The 20,650-nt window shown below is 37.1% G+C and overlaps 1 protein-coding gene across 1 annotated transcript in view; it reads right to left on the bottom strand.

Moving 5' to 3' along the window:
* Positions 1 to 1,376: 1,376 nt before the first annotated feature.
* Positions 1,377 to 20,650, bottom strand: part of mtap (methylthioadenosine phosphorylase) — a gene marked incomplete at its 3' end in the record, with an annotated part of 21,439 nt that continues 2,165 nt past the window's right edge. Inside the window, 6 exon segments of the mRNA XM_014032492.1 lie at positions 1,377 to 1,499; positions 8,292 to 8,531; positions 12,867 to 12,969; positions 17,390 to 17,557; positions 17,716 to 17,774; positions 20,036 to 20,122. Of these exon segments, the coding sequence (XP_013887946.1) occupies positions 1,377 to 1,499; positions 8,292 to 8,531; positions 12,867 to 12,969; positions 17,390 to 17,557; positions 17,716 to 17,774; positions 20,036 to 20,122 (780 nt within the window).

Genomic DNA, 20,650 nt, shown 5'->3' with positions numbered 1-20,650 from the left:
TATATATATATTTTCCTTTTTTTGAAGAAGTAGTCTGCTTTTTTTAGTAAGAGGCACAGAAAAGTTATGGGAATAAAGAAGATTCATGTGCGATGGACAGAAAGCTACAAGGTTTAGATCATAAAAAACTCCACAGGTATTTAAAGCATCTACAGTACACGGTAATATTCTTGTCTGCCATCAATCAGTTTTTTTTTACTAGAGTTTAATTTGGTTCATACTGTCAGCAAAACTGACCCAAATCCAAATTTTTTGCCCATTTGTGACCCATATCCTATTTTTATGACTGAAAGTAACAAATCAGATTTTTTTATCTGTTGTTTTTCAAAGTGACTGCGATCTGAACACTCATTTTGCATTTTCTCCGACTTTTATGTAATTGAGGTAGAGCTTTACTGACAAATCAAAATAATGATATCATCAATACCAACGTCGTACGGGTTAAAACTTGGAAATCAGCACGCCTTCAGCTACAGAATAGAAGTGCAATTGCTTCCTCTTATCAACTTCCCATATCTGTCACATCCTGGATGACGGAGAATTTACAGGAACAAACATGTAATGCTAATGGTGGTATATCAACACAGTGGATCGATACTAGCATGACCAGATTGATGCTTGTTTGTGTTTCTGCTTTCAGTAGATGTGCATATCTGCACCTGAGTAGGCAGGAAGCAGCAAGACAAAGTGTAAAGCCTGGATGAAACAAGCACAGCAGACAATTCTTAAATTGTCTTTAATTGCACAACTTCTGTAGCGTCTGTATTTACTTCTGTAAACACAGCGTGCTGCGTGTGATGTCATGCCACTTCAGGGCTGTGGACCATTCACACTGAAGTCTGATGACAAATTTAAATTAAAATGTGGACAACAATGCAGAAAAAACAGATCTAAGCAAGAAATTTGAATCGAACATTAACATCTGATGCCAAGAATTTCCAAGAAAAATAGGTATGTTCTAATAAGGTTCCAATACGGTGTGTTAAAGTTTGGTTTTTTTTGCCTTTTCATTTGGATATATTCAAAACTTGCTGCAAATAAATTAATGTCTGGATTTTTTTGAAACTTTTTCTCAAGAAGTAATAGAGTTATGTGAATATTGTGCACAGTCATATTTCATCTTTAGAATGAAATACAGAAGAATGAGTCAAGTGGTCACAAAACTGATGCGTCTGATTTTTCTGAGGAACAGAAACGAAAACAAGAAACAATTGTAATGAGATGGTTTCAGATTACCATCACAAACAAATAAATAAATAAATAAATAAATAAATAAATAAATAAATAAATAAATAAATAAATAAATAAATAAAATAAAAGGTTGTACTTCATGTCATAACTTCTCCAAAATGTTCTATAAAATGAATAATCTTTACTTTCAGGTTCTTGATCGTCTGGGTCCAGTCCATCTGACTGATCTGTGGGATTGCAGTTAGCAAGATGCTGCTCGCTTTGTTGGCGTTCTCTTTCATTGTTTTCAGTACGTTATCCACACAGACCTAAAAGACAAAAAGGAGACCGGATTAAAGCAATTTTCACTTAAAAGCATTCTGTATTTCAAACAGAATGATGGTTTATTTTGTCTTTTGCTTAAAGAGCTCTGAAAGAGACCTCCGTTATAGGTTGTGCCATCAACCTTTTTTATACTTCTTTCTGTAATTTTTAAAACGTGGCACACGAAGTAAAGTCATGCTAGTAGTTACTGGTTTCTTAAAGGCATAGTTGCTTAAATAAATGACCATGTCTGGTAAAAAATAGTGTGGTTTCTTTTGTAAAGATCTCTTTACAATGTCTTTAAATGGGATTGAAATCAATGATAACACTAAAACTTGAAGGAAAATAAAGCTATTTCACTTTTATCAGCTTTAGTACCAGCTGATTGCAGACTTCTTACTTTGTTAAGAATGAAAAAAAAAGTGGCTTACAGTTTCCTTTATGGTGCTGCTTTGTTTAATATGGAGTATTAAGGCCAGACTACAAGATGTTTTTATTATAAGAATGGTCATAATGTCATAATATTACGAGATCAAAGTCATACAGGAATAAAGTCAAAATATTTCGTGAGAACTGAAGGAGATGACACACTGGTGAACTGTCTCCAGGTCCTGATGTTACTGGAACAACAGCAACTTCCCAGTTCCAGACTCTAATGTGCTGTGAGTCAAACAGGCTTTTCCACCTATCAGACTGGTCTAACCTTACCACACTGTATGGAGCCTCCCCTAAGATATGTTAATCATGCAGCCAGGCCCATCAGGACTTCCGTGGCTGCTGTGGGTGTTATTCTGATGGAACTGATGCTCATGCTGCGTTCCATTTACATTGTGTTCTGGGAACTAATAAATGGCAGTGACATCATTTCCCAACAAACCATATGAAACTGCATTGCAGTTAGCCAACACTCGAGTGTATTGTTGCCACTAACCTAGCTACAACACTGCTACAATCTAAACAATGACAAAAAGAGAGCTCTGCTACGTACGCCATGCAAATAAACAATGGTTTTAATACGTACAGTATTGCACAGAAAACACACTATTTATGTGAGTGATTAAACATGCACAAAAAATTATGAAAGATAATTAATAGTAAAAGTTACGGAGTTAACTTTCTGAAGCTGCGCGTAGCCGCCATCTTGAAATCGAAACTGGGGGAAGTTTCATTTCTTCCACTATACCAGTGGAATATTACCACTGGAGGAGGCGTTCCAGTTTAAATCTACCAATGGGAACAGAGAATTTACCACTTCCCAGGACTACTGGAACGCAGCATCAGGCAGGCCATTCATTGCACATGGGTGAGCATCACTCTTGGACTCAAACCCACCATAATAAAGCAGCATAGGGGCGGGCTATAGATCCACCTGATAATCTTTGAGGAAGCACCCCAACCACTACCTGCAATTCTCCGGCAATGGTTTAGGCACATTGCTGCCTTCTTACACTTTTCATTTGCATGTCTTTTCCAGATAAGCTTCCTGTCTAGATAGGCATCCAGACATTTAAATGACTGACAGGGAGAGTTCTACACCCTCCAACTTTGGAGCTGAGTAACCCTTCCTTGACTTCTTTTGAGTGAAAAGAACCAATTCTGTCTTGTTTGGGTTGACAGAAAGTTCCTGCTGGCAGCACCATCTGGATACTATGCTTGGTCCCCTCTGATTTATGTTACATACAGTACCAGGCAGAAGCTTTCTAACAAACACAGAGCTGAGATTACTCCACCCTGTGGACAGTCCTCTCTGAGGTTAAAGGTTATCCAACAATCCTACCAGAGTTAAAGATGCTTTCCTTGTCCGAAGCATGAAAACGAGCCTATTTGTAGTCATCTCATCCGTGCATGTGCTGGCAAGTGCTCTCTCTACAGCTTTCACAGGTACATTGTTAAATGCCCCCTGTATGTCACAAAACAAAACAATGTTGTTTCTGTAGAACAACCTGCCTGATATGCACACTGTTTGGTATTTTAATCTTATCATCTTTAAGTCCTAAACATGTCCATCTATTAACCTTTCCATTCCCTTTAGCAAGAAAGATGTTAAGATGATGGATCTGAAAGATTTTGCTTCTCTCTATGTTGGCTTGCCAGGTTTGAACAGAAAGACAACCTTTGCTCTTGTAAAATAAAAAAAATATCTCGTTGTGTGGCCCTAATACTCGACCGTAGTTTAAGCATGTAGAAAAATAAATGTGTTGTTATTATTACAAAACACAGAACTACTCAAATTAGGTGCCACAACTCTTAAGATGATTAAAAATCTATAAAAATAAAATTCAATGTATAAAAAATGTCTTTCTTATAATGGAAATAAACATATTAGAAATCATTGGTTTTTAATGCCTTTCTCTGAGCTGGAACCATGTGTATGAATATTACTGAAATGTTAATTATTATTTTTTCCTGTGTGAACTTTCTTTGCACTTTTTTTGAAGAACCAACTGTGTCAACATTATGCTCTTGGTGTAAAGCATCAAAATATAATGCTTTTCAGCACCTTTTTATGTCTAAAATATAGTTGTCTAATCTCTGGGCTGATTAAACAATCAGTTTTATTTTATCCAGTATGGGCGTGACTATAATTGTGACTGCTAGTGTTTGGGAACTGGATAAAAGAATATATGATGAGCACATGAACGCAATAAGCGCACATGCAGATGAATTGCTCTCAAGGTTTTGCAGCAGTCAGCACAGTGTGCAGCTGAAAAGTGACGACTCATCTCGAGGTTAATCGGGTCACAAATTTTACGAGGAAGCTAAGTAAACACTGCGAGGTTGGCAACAACCCATCCAGAAACAAATGTGAACAGCAGTATATTGTTTTACACACAACCAGCCACATCATGAATCATTAAGGGAACCAGTTCTATCATCGTGTTTCTTGAATCGCACCACAACAAACCAGCTCGTCTATAATCTGTTCTTACAGCCACACTTTCAGAGCGGAAATAAATCTAAACTATTTGTATATTTGCACATATAAATAAGGAGATTATATTGAAGAGTACAGTAGAGGAGTTTAAATCATCATGTCTGTCTTGTGTTTATGCCTACCTTCTATGACCTCCCTTTTTTATGCCTCCCTAGTGAATACTTGTGAGTTGTTGTGCCATTTGTCAGAATGAAGACAGTGGAGCTGATGACTCAGTGTGACTCAACCTCCTCTGGAAGGATTTGCACCGGAGGCTGGAAGGCTAAAGACGGGCGGTGGGGGGGAGATAGGGACAGGCTAGGAAGTAGTACGAGGCTGGGTGGGAGTGAATAGGAGAGGGAGGGAGGGCGGCGGAAGGATGTGGCGAGCTGTGTGTAACAGGAGGGGGAAGAGGTCAGCTGCAGGAACTCGGAAGTGGAGTTGTGAGTGAAGCTGGATCAGTGACAGACGAGCCAAAATTCACCCACACACAACTGCATCAACTGCAGCACTCAGAGTTTCTGTCAGAAGATAGTTCAGTGAGCAGCCACAAGAAGCCACAGATCCTCTTTGTCTGATTTATGGAGCACCGAGGAGAAAACTTGAGGATACACGATGAAAAAAAAATGAAAAAATAAACGTGAAACTATATGAGACTTTGATACAAACATATAGACGTGACAACCAAGTCTGTCATTATTGCTTTTGCGTGTTGTGAAATACTATAAAACTTTACAGTCAGAGCTATCACAGTCCATGTGACTATAATTGTAAAATAATAGTTTTATTGCGCAGCTGAGCAGAGTGTACTTGAATGACAGTGAATTGTGTTATCAGTTAGTTTCGGTTTTTCACAGTAAGTAGTTACAGTATCTGTCTGACCTTTAATATCTTAAATATATATTTTATAATCACTTATGTAAAGAGATCTGATGAAAGACAACTGCATGCAGCTTGCCCTCTTATTGGTTGTGAATTTCTTTTTTAATATGTTTCTGGAAATGTGCCGAGTGGAGGTGGTTTCCACTTTACAGACTTATAAAGCTTTCTCTAATTTTACCTGGATTTTAATTATTACCTCTTGACAATGTGTTTTTTGTATATAATATTTTTATACAGTGATCATATTATTATATATAGGGGTGCACGATAGTTATCGGCCCGATATCAGGGAATTATGACGTCATACTTATTGGTCCGATATCATAACAAACAGAACTGATAATATATGTACGTTTGCCAGCGCAGCGATGAGAATGCGTGTTTATTTTTATCCGTTTTGGTCAAGCTGCTTTTCGTCCGACACGACCCGAGCAACGTTCAAGTGGCGTCGGAATAAACAACTTTCTCACTATAAAAATAATTAGAATACTCCGTGCTGAAAAACAACCAGTCATTTTAGGAGTTAATATTATTTTACCAATTAACCATGTATGTTACACACAAACTTTATAATTATAAACATAAAAAAGTCGGAACAAATACCGGTACTCCCAGTTTGAGAACATGTAATGTCCGTTATCTCCTGAATGCAGCACAAAGTCCGTCGGCTAAAATGCTAACAACAACAACAAGCTAGCGTTCAAAAACTCATCGAGACGTAAATCATTGCTGAGGCTTTGGACAAATCCAAAATAACTGCCAGAGAGGACGCAGATCTCAAGCAATTTAATGACGGAAACAATGGAGCGACTTTTTCTCTTTTGTTTACATCTGAGATCAGTGTTAAAGGTCTTTTTTATAATTAATGTGCCTTATTTAAAAAGATGGCCATTTGATTTGATTTATTGATTTAACAGGAAAAGATTACTAAAAATCAAGCCTGACTCAGCATAATTGCTGTTTTACAGCAGGTTCCTGTTCTGCAGCACATAAAACACTCAGAAATACAGCATCACAATCACATCATTATACACCATAGACACAAAGACAAACAAGCATACCAAATTTCAGGAAGGCAGCATTTGCAAAATAGGACGTCTAAATATGAGCACAACAAAAAGTGTCCAGCAGATGGCAGACAAGATTCTTCTTAAAAGGGCTGTAGTTTTGAAATGGACTTTATGTTTTGAGGAATGTCATTCCATGCTTTAGTATAAACATAGAAGACCTCTGGCCGTAACAGTTTTTAAAAGTTGGTAATATCAGTTGTCCTTTTGTAACAGATCTAGTTGAATGACCACTTCCAGAATTTTATTTGGGCAACAATGCACAGATAGTTCCATAATTGGCACCTTGGAAGATCTGAAAATATAAATTAATACCACTACCATGAAGACAGATATTTGAAACAGATGATGTCAGATTGGATCTAATTTTTGAATAAATGTATAATTTAACAGAGCTTCCATGTTTCACAACCTGACACCTATCAGTCAAATAAGAGGAAAACATTTGTATTGCAGATGATGAAAGTTGAAAAGAAATCAACTTTTGTAAGAGAGTATAATGATCAACTGTGTCAAACGCTTTACGAAAATCAATATTTACAGCACCAGTTATTTGACCTTTGTTCAAAGCAGCATGTATTTGTTCAGTGAATAAAATTAATGCAGACATTGTTGACCTTGACGTGCGGAAACCATGTTGGCTATTGCTTAGCATATTATTAGCTTCTAGATGCTGAAGTGGTTGATTAAATAATGTTTTTTCAAGTAAATTAGAAAAAATAGGAAGAACAGAAATTGGCCGATAGATTGAAACTTCTGTTGGATCACCAGATTTAAAAATGGGAGTAATCTGAGCAAACTTCCAGGCATCAGGGAAAATAGACTGCACAATATATAATTTAAGCAAATGATGAAACAATGTTAAAAAAGTGTTGGCATGCATTTTCAAGAAATCCATATTTATCTTATATTTGTCAAATGCTTGTGAGCCATTTCGAGATTGGAGTGTATTCAAAACATCACTCTGTGAAACTTCAGAAAATGAAAATTGCTTTGAAGTGTCAGGATATTTAAATAACTTTRAACTATTAGCTTGTCCCGGTAATGATGTCCTTACTGGAGAAATAAAATATTCATTAAATAAGTTAGCATTTTTTTCATGATCAGAAACAAGAAGTCCATTTGAGAAATGGTTTTGTTTGATATACTTTAAGAAGTGTTTGTTTGCTAAGAGTTTATTTCAAATAGTATAATTTACAGTGTCCTTTGGTTTTGGTGTTGTTTATTTATGTTATGATCTTACCCTTTTTGTAGTCTTATCTCCTTGCATGTTATCGGTTATTATCAGTTATCGGCCATTAGAAGGAGAAAGTTACTGGTTATCGGTATCAGTTCTTAAAATAAGTTATCGTGCATCCCTAATTATACGTATATAATTATTGTAACCGGATATAATTTAGGCGCATGTGGGTGATTTTTAACCATAATTTCTTTGTTTAGACATACATGTTTTAGAGCTGTTGCAACACAGACCAAAGTAATTTAACAATTTTTATAGCAAGAAGCCTAGTCAGACTGATTTATAAGAACTTTAGCTGCTCCTCTTCAGTCTCTGCCCTGATGGCTGCTGCACTATATTCACAGTGACTTGTCATCTTTGTTGTGGTGTGAAGCAGCTGCTAATTTGATCGAACTGTAAATCACTGCAAGAATCCGGTTATATAAAGCTCAAGACTCAAAATATTCCAGAAAGGCTTTGCTCTCTGATGTCCACTGAAATAAGCAAAAATCTAACCGTCTTACAGACACACAAAAAGACACGTAGGAAAACAGATGCTTGAATCATCCTATGACCCATCTGACCGAGCGGGTACCATAGTTTGAACCATTTGGTGTTTGTTGCATCGTGCAGCGGCGGTCAGGTGAGATGTTTGGAATCACTGAACTGGGGAAAACCAAAAGCCAACAATTAGGACCCCTCGTTTTCCACTCACTGCTTCCTCGTGTTCCTTCCAGCAGTCGTAGTCTGTTGCCATGGCGATGCTGGCATAGCACAAGCCAGCCTCTTTAGCTAGGACCACCTCTGGCACGGTGGTCATATTGATGACGTCAGCCCCCCACTGGCGGAACATCAAGCTCTCTGCTCGCGAGGAGAAGCGAGGTCCCTCGATGGACAGCATGGTCCCTCGTACGTGGCACTTGATCCCCAGACTGCGCGCCACCTCCACTAGAACCTGTTACAGAATATAAAGTTACTGAGGGCCATCCTTACCCTGGGAGCACAGAAAACAGTGTATGCTAACTGAATCTACATCGGATTTCTACACATTTTTATTGAAAATTGTTTGGGCAATATTGCTAAAAAAAATTTTAATCACAATTTATTGTGGTATTTAGCCAATACATGGTCATTCATGCATTTATTTCTTCTCGTTTGGACTATTGTAACAGCCTATTCTCTTGTTTAAACAGGAAGGAGTTAGACCGTCTTCAGGTTATCCAGAACTCGGCTGCAAGACTGTTAACTAACATAAACAAACGAGCTCACATCACACCTGTTTTGGCTTCTCTTCACTGGTTCCCAGTTCATTTTAGAGTTAATTTTAAAATTCTGGTTTTAACTTTTAGAGCCGATGTTGTTGGTGGTACCCCGCACACATTTTAAATCCAGAGGGGATTGGTCTTTCCAAGCAGTTGCACCTCGGCTCTGGAATGCACTGTCCCAACTTATACGCAGCCTTGATTCTATTGATGCTTTTAAAAAACATCTGAAAACTTTCTTTTACAAACAGGCTTTTAGCTAAGTTTTGTTTTGTTTGTTTTTTACTGCTTGTATTCTTGTATGAATTGTAATGCTGTGGTGATGTTTTCATTTACTAATTCACTTTATTGTTTTTATTTTGTTTCAGTGTTTTGTGTTCAGTGTTTTTAATTTTAAATTTTTAACTTTTTTTATTTTATAATCTTTTAATTTGTCTATGTGTGCATGCTGAGGATGTGAGCTCTTGCTACTGTTTTTCCAATGTAGTTTTTCCACTGCAAATGGCAAATAAACTTGAACTTGAACTTGTGAAGCGCTTTGTGGTTTTATATCCAAGAAAGGTGCTATATAAATAAACCTTACTTACATACAACAATTAATATGACAATTAATCCCCTGAAGCCCCTGCATGCCCCAGTCACATGACCAATTAAAATAAATTCCCTCTAGTGGGAAAGATTTGCTCTTCGTAAAAATCTGTTCCAAACTGTGTCAGAAGCACAGACTTAAGGCTATCCATCGTGTAAATTGTGTTGATAGACCAACTTTAAAAAAAAGGTTACCATATTTGAAGCAGAGAGGAGCATCGAGCGGACTGACCGGGGAAATCTCCAGTCAGTCTGCCCGGCTGTATTAATCCTCAAGTGCCAAAAACTTATCAATTAAAGTTTTTCTGACAATTAACTGCACACACGATACGATTTTGCCAAACGCTAAAAATTAAACACACAAATTTTGAAATGTACAGTATGTACTGCAGTCAAGCTTTATCATGCCTGCCATTAGTAATTAACTAACTGTTCATAAAAAAGAACAAACAGGAAATAACATTAAATTTTCAACTTTTCTGAGTTAGTTTGTGAATCTAAAAAACAGCGTCTGAGAGTCCTTGACACCAAAATTATGACAAATCTTTAGATTTACTGTCAAATAAAAAAAAAACATAGTGGAAGAACTGAAAAACCATGTGGGAGCACTCGGCCAAATACCAGAGATGAGGTTTGGTTCTCACCAAAGATAACATGACTTTCGAAAGCATTTCTCCTTTCATTTTCAAAGGGTTGCATGCCCAAAAAAACTAAACATGTAACTAATATCTACACTGAAATTTGGAACAGCGGGTGAGAAACCTGCGCTGGAACGCAGTCTTTTTATGCAAGAGATGATGAGTAAAGCAAACGGTTTAAGTAATGTAGTTAACAACAAACTTTATTTTGAGGGGAAAACAAGAAAAATAACACATTTACTCATCTGGCTGCGATTTCTCCAAAGCGACCTGTCATCTCTCAGCACAATAGCGCTGCAACAACGAATCGATAAAATCGATAAAAATTGATTATTAAAAGCGTTGGCAATGAATTTCATTATCGATTCGTTGTGTACCATGATTTATACGTTTCTCGCCATGTCGCGGAGCCGTTTACGTCACCCGCAGAGCGTTGTCAATGCTGGCTGACCTAAATAAAGTTTAGGAAGAAGAAAAACTATCTGTAAAGATCCGCCCCCTCTGACTCTCAGTGAAAAGTTGAAACTCTCAGTTGAGACTCTCTGTGAAAAGTTGAGACTTGGAACTTTAAACCAGTTTTTAAATTGTGTTGTTAGGCCAAGTACATCCGAAGTTATGATAAAAAGTATCTACCACATTTAATTTTTTAAAAAGACGGTCTGATTTGATGCGAGCTGCGTCACAGAGAGGAAGTACGTCCCGTGGCGAAAAAAAGTACCTCAGTCCACCATTAGTTTCCTCCTTTCGGGCCAGATATATAAAAACCCTTCAGTCTTTCTTTATGACCGAGGCTCAAAGTTATTCGATAAGCAGCAAAAAGTTTCAGGACGACGAAAAAAAAAAAGACGCAGCAGAACTCCTGGTCTGACTCAGTAGGGGAGGAGGGAGGGATGTGGGGCTGCTTCAGAACCTCACTGGGTCATTCAGTCAGACAGAACCAGAAGGAAGCAAAACATAAATATTAGAGAAAATTCATAAATTCTAAATGCAAATAAATTCTAATTATAATAATAAAATAATAACAGTTTTACATCTAAAAATTTTAATCTAATCATGTTGTATTCTTTTTATCTGTTTTCCTCATTCAGCAGCCTATCAAATTTCTGTTTTGTTATGTTTTATAGCTATAACCAAGTTTATTAATGTATGAGAAAATGTTTTGCGGTCAGTTTTTCATACAGCTGGCAAAATCACTTGTGAAAATATTTATGATGTGTTTCTTTTCTAATTCAGCATATTATTTTTTTAAAAATCCTTCATTTTATGAAAAGACTCTCTTGATTCAATAGAAAACTCTGGTTTTTAAGAAAATGGCTGCTTATCAATTAATTGTTAGTCAATCTATAAGATAAATCAACTTCAGATTATTTTAATAATCGAGAACTTGCATCCCTAATTTATACAGGAATTAAAATAATTTATATCTACACATATTTATGTAATTAAATGTTTTAATGATTTGGCCGATTAATCAATTAATCGAAAAAATAATCGACAGATTAATCGATTATTAAAATAATCGTTAGTTGCAGCCCTACAGCGCAACAACAAACTCTAGCTGCTTTTGGACAGGAAAAAAAAAAACTCCGCACAATTATTTGTGTACCCTGACAGCAAATGTTAACTACTCTGGGCCAAATAGGTGATTTGGCTCGGACCTGTAAAAGGACCATGGGGTCGTTTTTGCTTTGTTTCTCCACAACCCGTCAGCATGAATCAAGAGAGCGGATGGTGGCGCACAGGTTTGGGACAGATGTGGCACAAATACAAAATTCTTATTTTATCTTTAGGCTGCTTTGGTTGACCCGAATTGGATCAAAGCCAAAATATTTTTAGCAGGTTCATCAGCCCGACCCAGAGCTGGCACGTTAACTATATTCTCCGTACAGGTTGTGCGCACCGCGCCCCATTTAAATACTTTATTAATATAATCAAGAGTTTGTTCTCATTTTTACATCATTATACAAGTTATGAACTGTACTGCCTTCTGGAGAATACTACACCAACATAAGCATCAAGTAGATAAACTCCAGCTTGTGAGCGTGCGCGCACCGTCAGCTGAGCGCTGCGCAACAAAACCAAACTGTAAGCAGATTTAATAACAGATCTTAATGCTGTCAGTTTTGTCTGTGCCTCTGTCTGTATCTAGACAGAGACAGAGAGACATCAGTCATAACTTGTCAGCCTTGGGTGCAGCCTGTAAATGTCCGATCAGCTGATGGGTAGGGCCGTAAAGTGTGTGGGGGGGGGCACAATGGCCCTCTGGCCCCCCTATTCCGGCGCCATTGGTTGCACCAAGTTAGATAGGAGGAAGACAACACTGAATACCCAGATCACAAATATCCTATATCTAACCAAAACCTAACATCACAGCGGTGAAACGCCAACTTCCCAGTACAACAGGACTGCAGCCCAGACTGTAGCAAAAGTAGCCGTCAAAAATATGACTAAATGGAGATTTTACACAGCGAATTTCACCGGCTGCCAAGAACCCTATGAAGTAGACAAGTAGATCTCAGCTAATTGGCAACTTCAAAAATAGATCTTGGTTCAAAAAAGGCTGTGTGCCCCTGTAGTAGACAATATGTATGTTAGACTAAGGTTTAGCCTAAGCGTTCTTCTCCAGGTTTGTGGTATATTTTTGGGAGTGGCTTCCAGATCCAGCTGCTGTGTTGGAAGGAGCAGTCATGTGGGTTACAGAATGTTACAGAGCTGCACGGTGGCCAAACTAGTCTGACTGTATGCAGCTGGTTTGGTTACAATACATTACTTACAAATGTTAAACTTAATTTTTGAACAAACCTCTCTGGTCCTGTTGCAGAAAGGCTCAGCCATGGGGATATGACAAACACCCGGTGGGCTTGTGGGCTGACCGTCATACAGCGTCTCAGCTCTCTTGGTGGTCCTGGTAGAGACAAGTAAACGGAATGAGCTGAAAGTTACATTCAGAATAAATTACAGATGTTACCATTCAAAATGTTACTTATTATTTAAAAACATATATTTTTAAAAGTTAAAAAGAAAAATAAATATCAATGTAAACATAATCAAATTAAATCCAAAAAAACAAGAAAAAGGATTTTAAATTGTGAGGATGAACATAAAAGAAATCAACAAAAAACTAAGAGAGGTTGTAGAAATAATACAGTTAGCATCATAAACCAATTGAAAAACGAGTCCCTTCACGGCTTTTTGGGACAATCCTCAGGTTTCACCTCAACAGCTGCTCTCCTGTGTGCAGATGTACTGAGTCGGGTGTTTACGAGACACAGAACCAGCCTGTATTCACCCAGCTCAAAATGCAGTCACTGGCAAACAAACGAACTATTCATGTATCCCAGTGAGGCGAGAACATCAATGTTTCCCTGTAACACTCCAGCTTTTTAATTTGGTTCTGATTCCCATTAGTTTGGTTCGATGAAGGTACATAAACAATGAGATGCTTGTCGTAAAATATAAAAAGCACGAAAACGCAATCCATATTTTAGACTTGTATGTGTTTTATTTATACAGTTTGATAGATTTTAACAGTGTGAAATGTTCTGAAAGGGTAAGGGTGTCCAAACTTTTTTTTTTTACTGTAGATCCAAACACACTGTGGGAATAAAAAAAGATTTTCAGTGGAACAGACTAAAGGCTTAACGTCTGTTTACTTTTAGTTTCTCAGCGATAATTTAGTCATAACATAATTATCTCAGACATCCAAAATATGAACCCTGCCCTGTCGCTTGCTCATCACCTAGGAAAGTAAAACCAGTATTTACTCTCTGTAAGCTCTGCTGTGCCAGAAGTCAGGAGATAAGCCAAGGGAGATGAACAATGCTTGATTATGCCAGACAAATTGAGTTACCCATGGCCTTGCATTTCAACAGCAATAACATTTGAGTCCTTGTCGAAAACGTCTCATACACCCTACTTTCATCAAATATTCAAATTATTTCAAAAATTAAAAAACAATATGCTGTGACAGCCATGTAATGTAGCATAAAGTAGCTTTTCTAATCTGCATTTAAAATGTATTGATAATATTATAATTTTTCTAAAATTAAAAACCAAAAGTTGAGTATCAGCCATTTGATCTTTTACTTATCTAAAACCATTTCATCTAATAAAATGATTAGCTGTAATAAAACTTAAGATGAACGATGAGGAGAGTATTTTGCGCACAACAAAATCCTGCGCTGTGAAGAGAAGAAACGATGCTTGCTGCTAGAAGCGAGCTGTGACACACTTAGGGACAAGTCGGAGCACATCCCCACGAGCAACTTCCCCGTTTTAGCTAAATAAGTCACGATACTTACAGTTCATCTGCTTCCCAAACACAAGACAAACAGGATGTGAAATGTAGGAAAACAGGTTACTACAGACATCAGATCAAGTAGCTGTGTGTGTGAACTCGCGGGTTTACAAGCGTTCCTATTAAAACAGCGCAGCAGACATGGAACTGGGCTCTCAGTGCCGCTGTTACTCAAACCCGCAGGATCAGCATCTGTCTCTGCGAAACAAGAAGTATCCTTCTTTTGCCTTGAGGTCAGAAACAGCTGAGAAATCATTCTTTCCCACAACACAAAGATACGATTATGTTATACTAGACAGAGTGTTTGCAGCAGAATCACAGACAGTAATTTAAACAACGGAGACAAAATAACTAGAGTGAATAAGAGCAGGGTTCATAAGAAATAAATGAATGGGTGAGAATTTTAAACCATAAGACAATAAGGTGATACTTTACACAGAATAAAACATGTTTCTATTAATTCTGTGTGGACTTCCTCCCTCCTTATAAATTACAGAAGTTTAAGGTTTTAGTTTGCGCCTGTGTCTTGCTGATGAGCTGACAGCAATGACTGAGCTCAGCTGCCCAATATATACTTTCTGAGCTTTCTTTATTTATTCGAATAAACACTACCTCTTTATTTCTTTTTGAGCCAGTCAATGTTTATATAATGACAACATCCTTGTCTACTTGTTCTATCTTCCTCCTCTGCTTTGCTTTTTTTTTTCTTCAGTCGAGCCAAAAACAGAAGAATCCTCCCTTATCAGTTTGTAGAAGCAAACAAACAACAAAAAAAACCTTTAAAGATAAGTTTAATGGCTGCTTAGAGTCAGTAAAAAATGCGGTTTAGCTTTTGTTAGAACTATGTTTTTCCCACCCCGTTCCTACAAAGTTTTGAGTTTTCACCTTTAAAAAACTGAACACTGTAATTTTCCTAATCCTACAGGACTGATGTGACAAACTGACTAAAAGTGTCAAAGTTACGACTAAACCAAAGTGTGCCCAAACACTCAGCTTGGTGGTAAATAAAACTTTTAAGCTGAGGAAATCGAATCCACTGAAGACAGAAGTTCTCATGAAGCAGGAAAAGTGACTCCCGTAATGAAATAAGACACAGGAAAAAAGTTATTTTGTCTTCCTACTTGTGTTGTCACTGATGGTATGCGTTTCATTTTCTAGTTTTCACCTGAGCTCTAAGCAAACTCTGACACCTGAGAGACGCACAAAACATCCAACAGACATTACAACTACTTCCCCCAACTAAACAAACAGGACAATAAGCAGTCATTGATTGGACACAATGTCCAATGACAAAAACCGGCATTCAAATGTGTCATACTTGTTTTAAATGACCACTACACAGTGGTGGGCAGAGTGCCCTTAAAGCACTAATAGGGGAACTAATTTCCTGATTAGTGCTTTAGAGCTTTTGCTAATTTTAAAATTTATTAGTGGATTAGCACTTGCTAAATTTATAGGCAAAATTTAGAAGCACTGAGGTCTATAAATGTTATTGATCAACATTAATGTTAACAGCTGAGGGTGGAAGCTGTCGCACAATTTAATCGTGTGTGTCACTTATCTGCTAAGTAACACACATATGAACTCAAATACGGCTGTGGAATGTCAATGACACGTCTTGAGAGAGCAACATGTGACTCTTGTTGTCTGTTGAAGAATGTTCATGGGTTGACTGGGTTATTTAGTGCTTTAGAATTAGCTTTTGCTAAAAATTTTCAGTGCATTAGTGCTTTAGATTTAGGGGACCTAAATATTTGAGTTGGTGTTTTAGGGCTAGTGGAACTAATTTTTAGATTAGTGCTGCCCACCACTGCAACTTTATATAGCACAAGCTATAAAATGGCATAGGGTTGGGCACTATCGACATAAAAATTTGTCTAGATTAATTGTGGTATTTAGTTGATAACGATTATCAATTGCACAAGTTCTTCCTCCTACTTGGCTGTCTGACACTAAACCTTTTATGATGCTTGAGATAAAGTGTTGTACATTGCACAACAAAACACCAACCTGTACACAGTCTTTAACATTGTTAAATCAGAGGTGGGTGGTTAATTTTTCCAAAGAGCCAACTAAGGAGCTGGGATTATTGAGGGTTGGCTCAACAAGCTAAGCTCAAACCTTTCTAAAAAGCTATAAACACAGTAGCTGCTAAGAATATGTGCATATTCTTGCACTTAACAAAATGAAATATCTTTTTTTTTTGCAGCATTTTATCATCAGAGAAAGAAATCTAGTTTAGTCATTTTGCAGCATTGGGACAGCTGACAGGTGACAAGATCTTTATTTACATTTGCATGCGTTCTAATGTGGGATGTTCTCCACTCCTCGTTTCCTTGTTCTAAAGGTACATTAATGCAGGAGTCCTCCAAACACCCTTTGATGAACTCCCCACCAGACAGCAGCTTACCGTTTCATAGCTATTTAGTGAGAAAGCACAAAGCTCGATATGACTGCTTCTTCTCTGTAAATCTTTTGTGAGACAGTCTTGATGCTTTTGCTGTTTGGGTTGTAAAGCTCCTGATGTGTGTGTCCACTTTGCATTTCTATGTGGAGTCTGATGTCACTTATAAAGATCAACCTGGATTATATTTGATTTCTGATGTTCCTTTAACCTCGTGGTTGATGGAAAATGGGGGCGGGCCGGATGTGGCCCGCAGGCCGGGAAATGCCCAGGTCTGAGTCAGATGATTTGAAGCGGTAAAAAAAACAAAAAGTGAGACAAAATTTCAAGCCATGTTATTGGGGTTTATCTCTGAAAACAGCAACACAACAGTTGTATTCACATAAAGGCATTATTTACTCAATACATTAACAAAAGCTGAGTTTTATAAAGGGTAAACAATATTTTTTTCCTGTCTGCTGGGATGTCTGCTGCATGTCAAAGTTCAGAGTTGAAGAATGTGAAAAATTAGAGTAAAGGTACGCCATATTTGACATTAATGGCATTTAAAATATAAAATAACACTTTTAGTCAAGAAAAAAAGAAGAAGAAGTAAATTAAATTAAACGTTAGCGTTGCACTCACCTGTCAATAAACTGGTCTATGATGACAATGTCTCCTGGCTGAATCTCTTCCCGGAGTGAGCCGCAGGCCGTGGTGGCCAACAGATGTGTACAGCCTTCTTCTCTGAGAGCCCAGATGTTGGCCTGGTAGTTCACATTTGATGGCATGATGGTGTGCTGTCTCCCATGTCTATATTTGACAAAAACACTGGTTAAATTTTAAGGCGAGCACAAAAAGAAAAATGCTTTTACAGCCACTGTAGCTTAAAATTGTGAGACATTTCCACTAGAGGGCGCCAGTGGAGAAGACTTTTTTTAAAGAATCTGCCAAAGAAAATATGGCCTCACCTTGCAAGGAGCACACAGTCCACATTTTTTATCTTCCCCAGTATCAGGGCATCTGATGGCTGTTCAACAAAAACAGAATAATTTATCAAAATATTACAAATACTATCTTATTTCACTCTCCACAATGCTTTATGCTGTTAACCTAATGTTCACACAAATAGGCTGAATGCTTTAATAAATAAAATAATAATAAAATAAAATGAGCTTAAGGTGAACAAAGCTGTAGCAGAGTTATGTCTGACTTTGTGCGAGACAGCACAAAATCCTATTTTTTTCCACACTTTTCCCACAAATTGAGATGATATTTTGTTGGGCTTTTTAAAGTCATCACTGAATGAAAGACCTTTTTATGGATGTGGTTCATTTACAAGCAGACTGGCGTTGCCACACAGTAATAAAATTTGTAATACGAGACAAGGCCGTAGGTATCCCAAATTAAACTTTTAACTACTTTCATTGCAATTATTAAAAGGTTTATTTGTCAGAGAATCAATAAATGAAATCCAACGCACTTAAGATTTTCGAAATCGGGCAAGAACTTTTCATTTGGTAGTCACTTTAGTCTCGTGACGAGTTGTGCCTCATTTTGACAGTCACATCATCATATGTCAGTAAGTAAAAAAATCAATATGCTTACTGACATTCAATAGTATAAGGTGCCCAATTTATTTCAGATATTTCAGTCACTTTGATTCTGAGAAACTGGCCATCAAAAAAGCAAAAATGGTTAAAAAAAAAAAGACAGTCCTAAAAAGTGCTTTTGATGTAACACTTTGAAACTTTGCATTTGGTAAAAAGTAGCCCCATTAATTTGACATTTAATGAGCAAAAAAGAATTCCTATAATAGAAAAAAAATGACAAGTCAGTATTTGTGGAGCATTTTGCCATTTTTTTCAAAAATATGCAAATTTCCTCTCTAGTCAGTGTACTTTTACAGGGTGCAAAATAAATGTCAGTGAATTATGATCTGACCACTCAGAATGAACACTGGATGCAAAATAAATACAAAAATAATGTAATAAAATATCTTTATAGCTCCTGCAGAACTATTTTGAGATACCATTCATGTAAGCATCAGAGAATTGAACAGCAGGCAGTCTGAAAGGCAGCCCGTGTTCTTAAAGTTATCACTACTGTTTTACAAGTAATGATAAACTGCTGTAATTTTTGATATTTATAATATTAATTATTTTAGAACAGCCACTTGAGTGTATATTTGTATTTTGGGCAGGTTATCAAAATTAAGGTAAAATCTACACAACAGGGTGGGTCAATCTGACGCAGAGCTGCTCCTCTGGTTAACTTGGCAAATAAAAATAATACATTCAGACTCTTTTTACGGTCAAATTATGATCCACTGTCAACTCTAATGACCAGTATTACATACTAAATAATTTTTTGAGGTCAGTTTCTATGAAAAATCATGAGGGAACACTTTCATTTACCAGATTTTCTCCCCCTCGGACTCACAGGACACAGACCAGATGTAGCTGCAAAAAACTAACTTTCAGGTAATTGTTTCTCCTGGATAAATCTTTACTTAAAATATGTTTTAACTAATACAAGAATGATTTTTGTGTGGAAAGTGGATTCATTACCATGTTTAGCAAGTAATCCATGCAGAGAAGTGTCCTGAACTGGACACCTGCTTCGACCGGTTCTGGAGTTAGCTTAATAAAATGTCATGCCGAGTCACTGGCTGTTTTCTGATTTACATATTAAAGTAATTCAAAACGTTAAAACTTTATTTATGTCTTTACAGAATAGAGATAGATAGTTTTTTTAATAGGCTCAATCTAAATCTGTTGAACTATTGTGTGTAGGGGTGGGAATCTTTTACTATCTCATAATTTGATTGGATCTGATTCTGATTTTTGGGGCCACGATTCGATTCAAAATTGATTTCTCGTTCAAAACTGATAATGTGAGTCAATTTGTCGTGTTCCTGAAGTGCTTCATCTTCATTTTTCAAACCTTGCACAAAGTGAAGCTCATGACAAATTGACTCATTCAGTACAAACCAAAATGTGTCCAAATCTTTGCATTCATTGAAGGGTAGTTACAAAATGGAGGCTGACACCCATTGGATTTGCTTTATTTATTTTTTTTAAATATCGATTTTGGGATATTTTAAATTGATTCTGAATCTTTGTAAATGAGAATCACGATTCTGATGTAAATCGATTTTTTGGTGCACCCCTACTACTGCGGGTTTCCTAAGACTGCACTACTTTTCTGCCAGAATCTGACAGGCCTTTGGGGATACCTTCTGCTAGCAAGAGACGAGACAAGAGGCTGCCTCAGAGATGAAGAACTCACCTTCCCATATGGTGTCTCAACATATCGCTCCATTCTTCCCTCCAAGATATCCGGATCGTCGAGACCAGAACCGCCAATAATTCCAATCTAGGACGAAATTCAAGCAAAATTTTAAAAAGTTGTTTGACTTATAATCTAAGCAAAAGCTTCTGCAAGGTTTAATGATTAAGTAAAAGACTTTTGCCAAAGCACTTATTGTGTTTTAAAATACCCTGAAGGGATTAATAAATAGGGGATCAATTGAATTTATGGTCATTTTTCAAGACTGCAGCTTGCAGTGCTGCTACAGCGATTTCTTTGTCCTCCATATGTTTTGTGTTGACCAGGTAATGATGCCTTCACAGAGAAACAAACATTCAAACATAGCTGGACAATTTATAATAAAAACATAAACTAGCGTAGAAAGAGACCAGAACAAGAGAAGGTTGCCATTAAATTAAAGCCTCACAGTCTCAGTTTGGATTTGACACACACACACTGATAGTATGTAGATGCCATTAGCTACATGGCACCCCAAAAGTATTTACTTTATTATTTTTGTTTTATTACAGGTCTACACACAGAGAGAGAGAGAGAGAGAGAGAGAGAGAGAGAGAGAGAGAGAGAGAGAGAGAG

This window comes from Austrofundulus limnaeus, unplaced genomic scaffold (genome assembly GCF_001266775.1).
Source record: "Austrofundulus limnaeus strain Quisiro unplaced genomic scaffold, Austrofundulus_limnaeus-1.0 Scaffold1467, whole genome shotgun sequence".
Classification (NCBI taxonomy): Eukaryota; Metazoa; Chordata; class Actinopteri; order Cyprinodontiformes; family Rivulidae; genus Austrofundulus; species Austrofundulus limnaeus.
The sequence above is the reverse complement of the archived record's forward strand: the minus strand, read 5'-3'. Positions and strand labels throughout refer to the sequence as shown.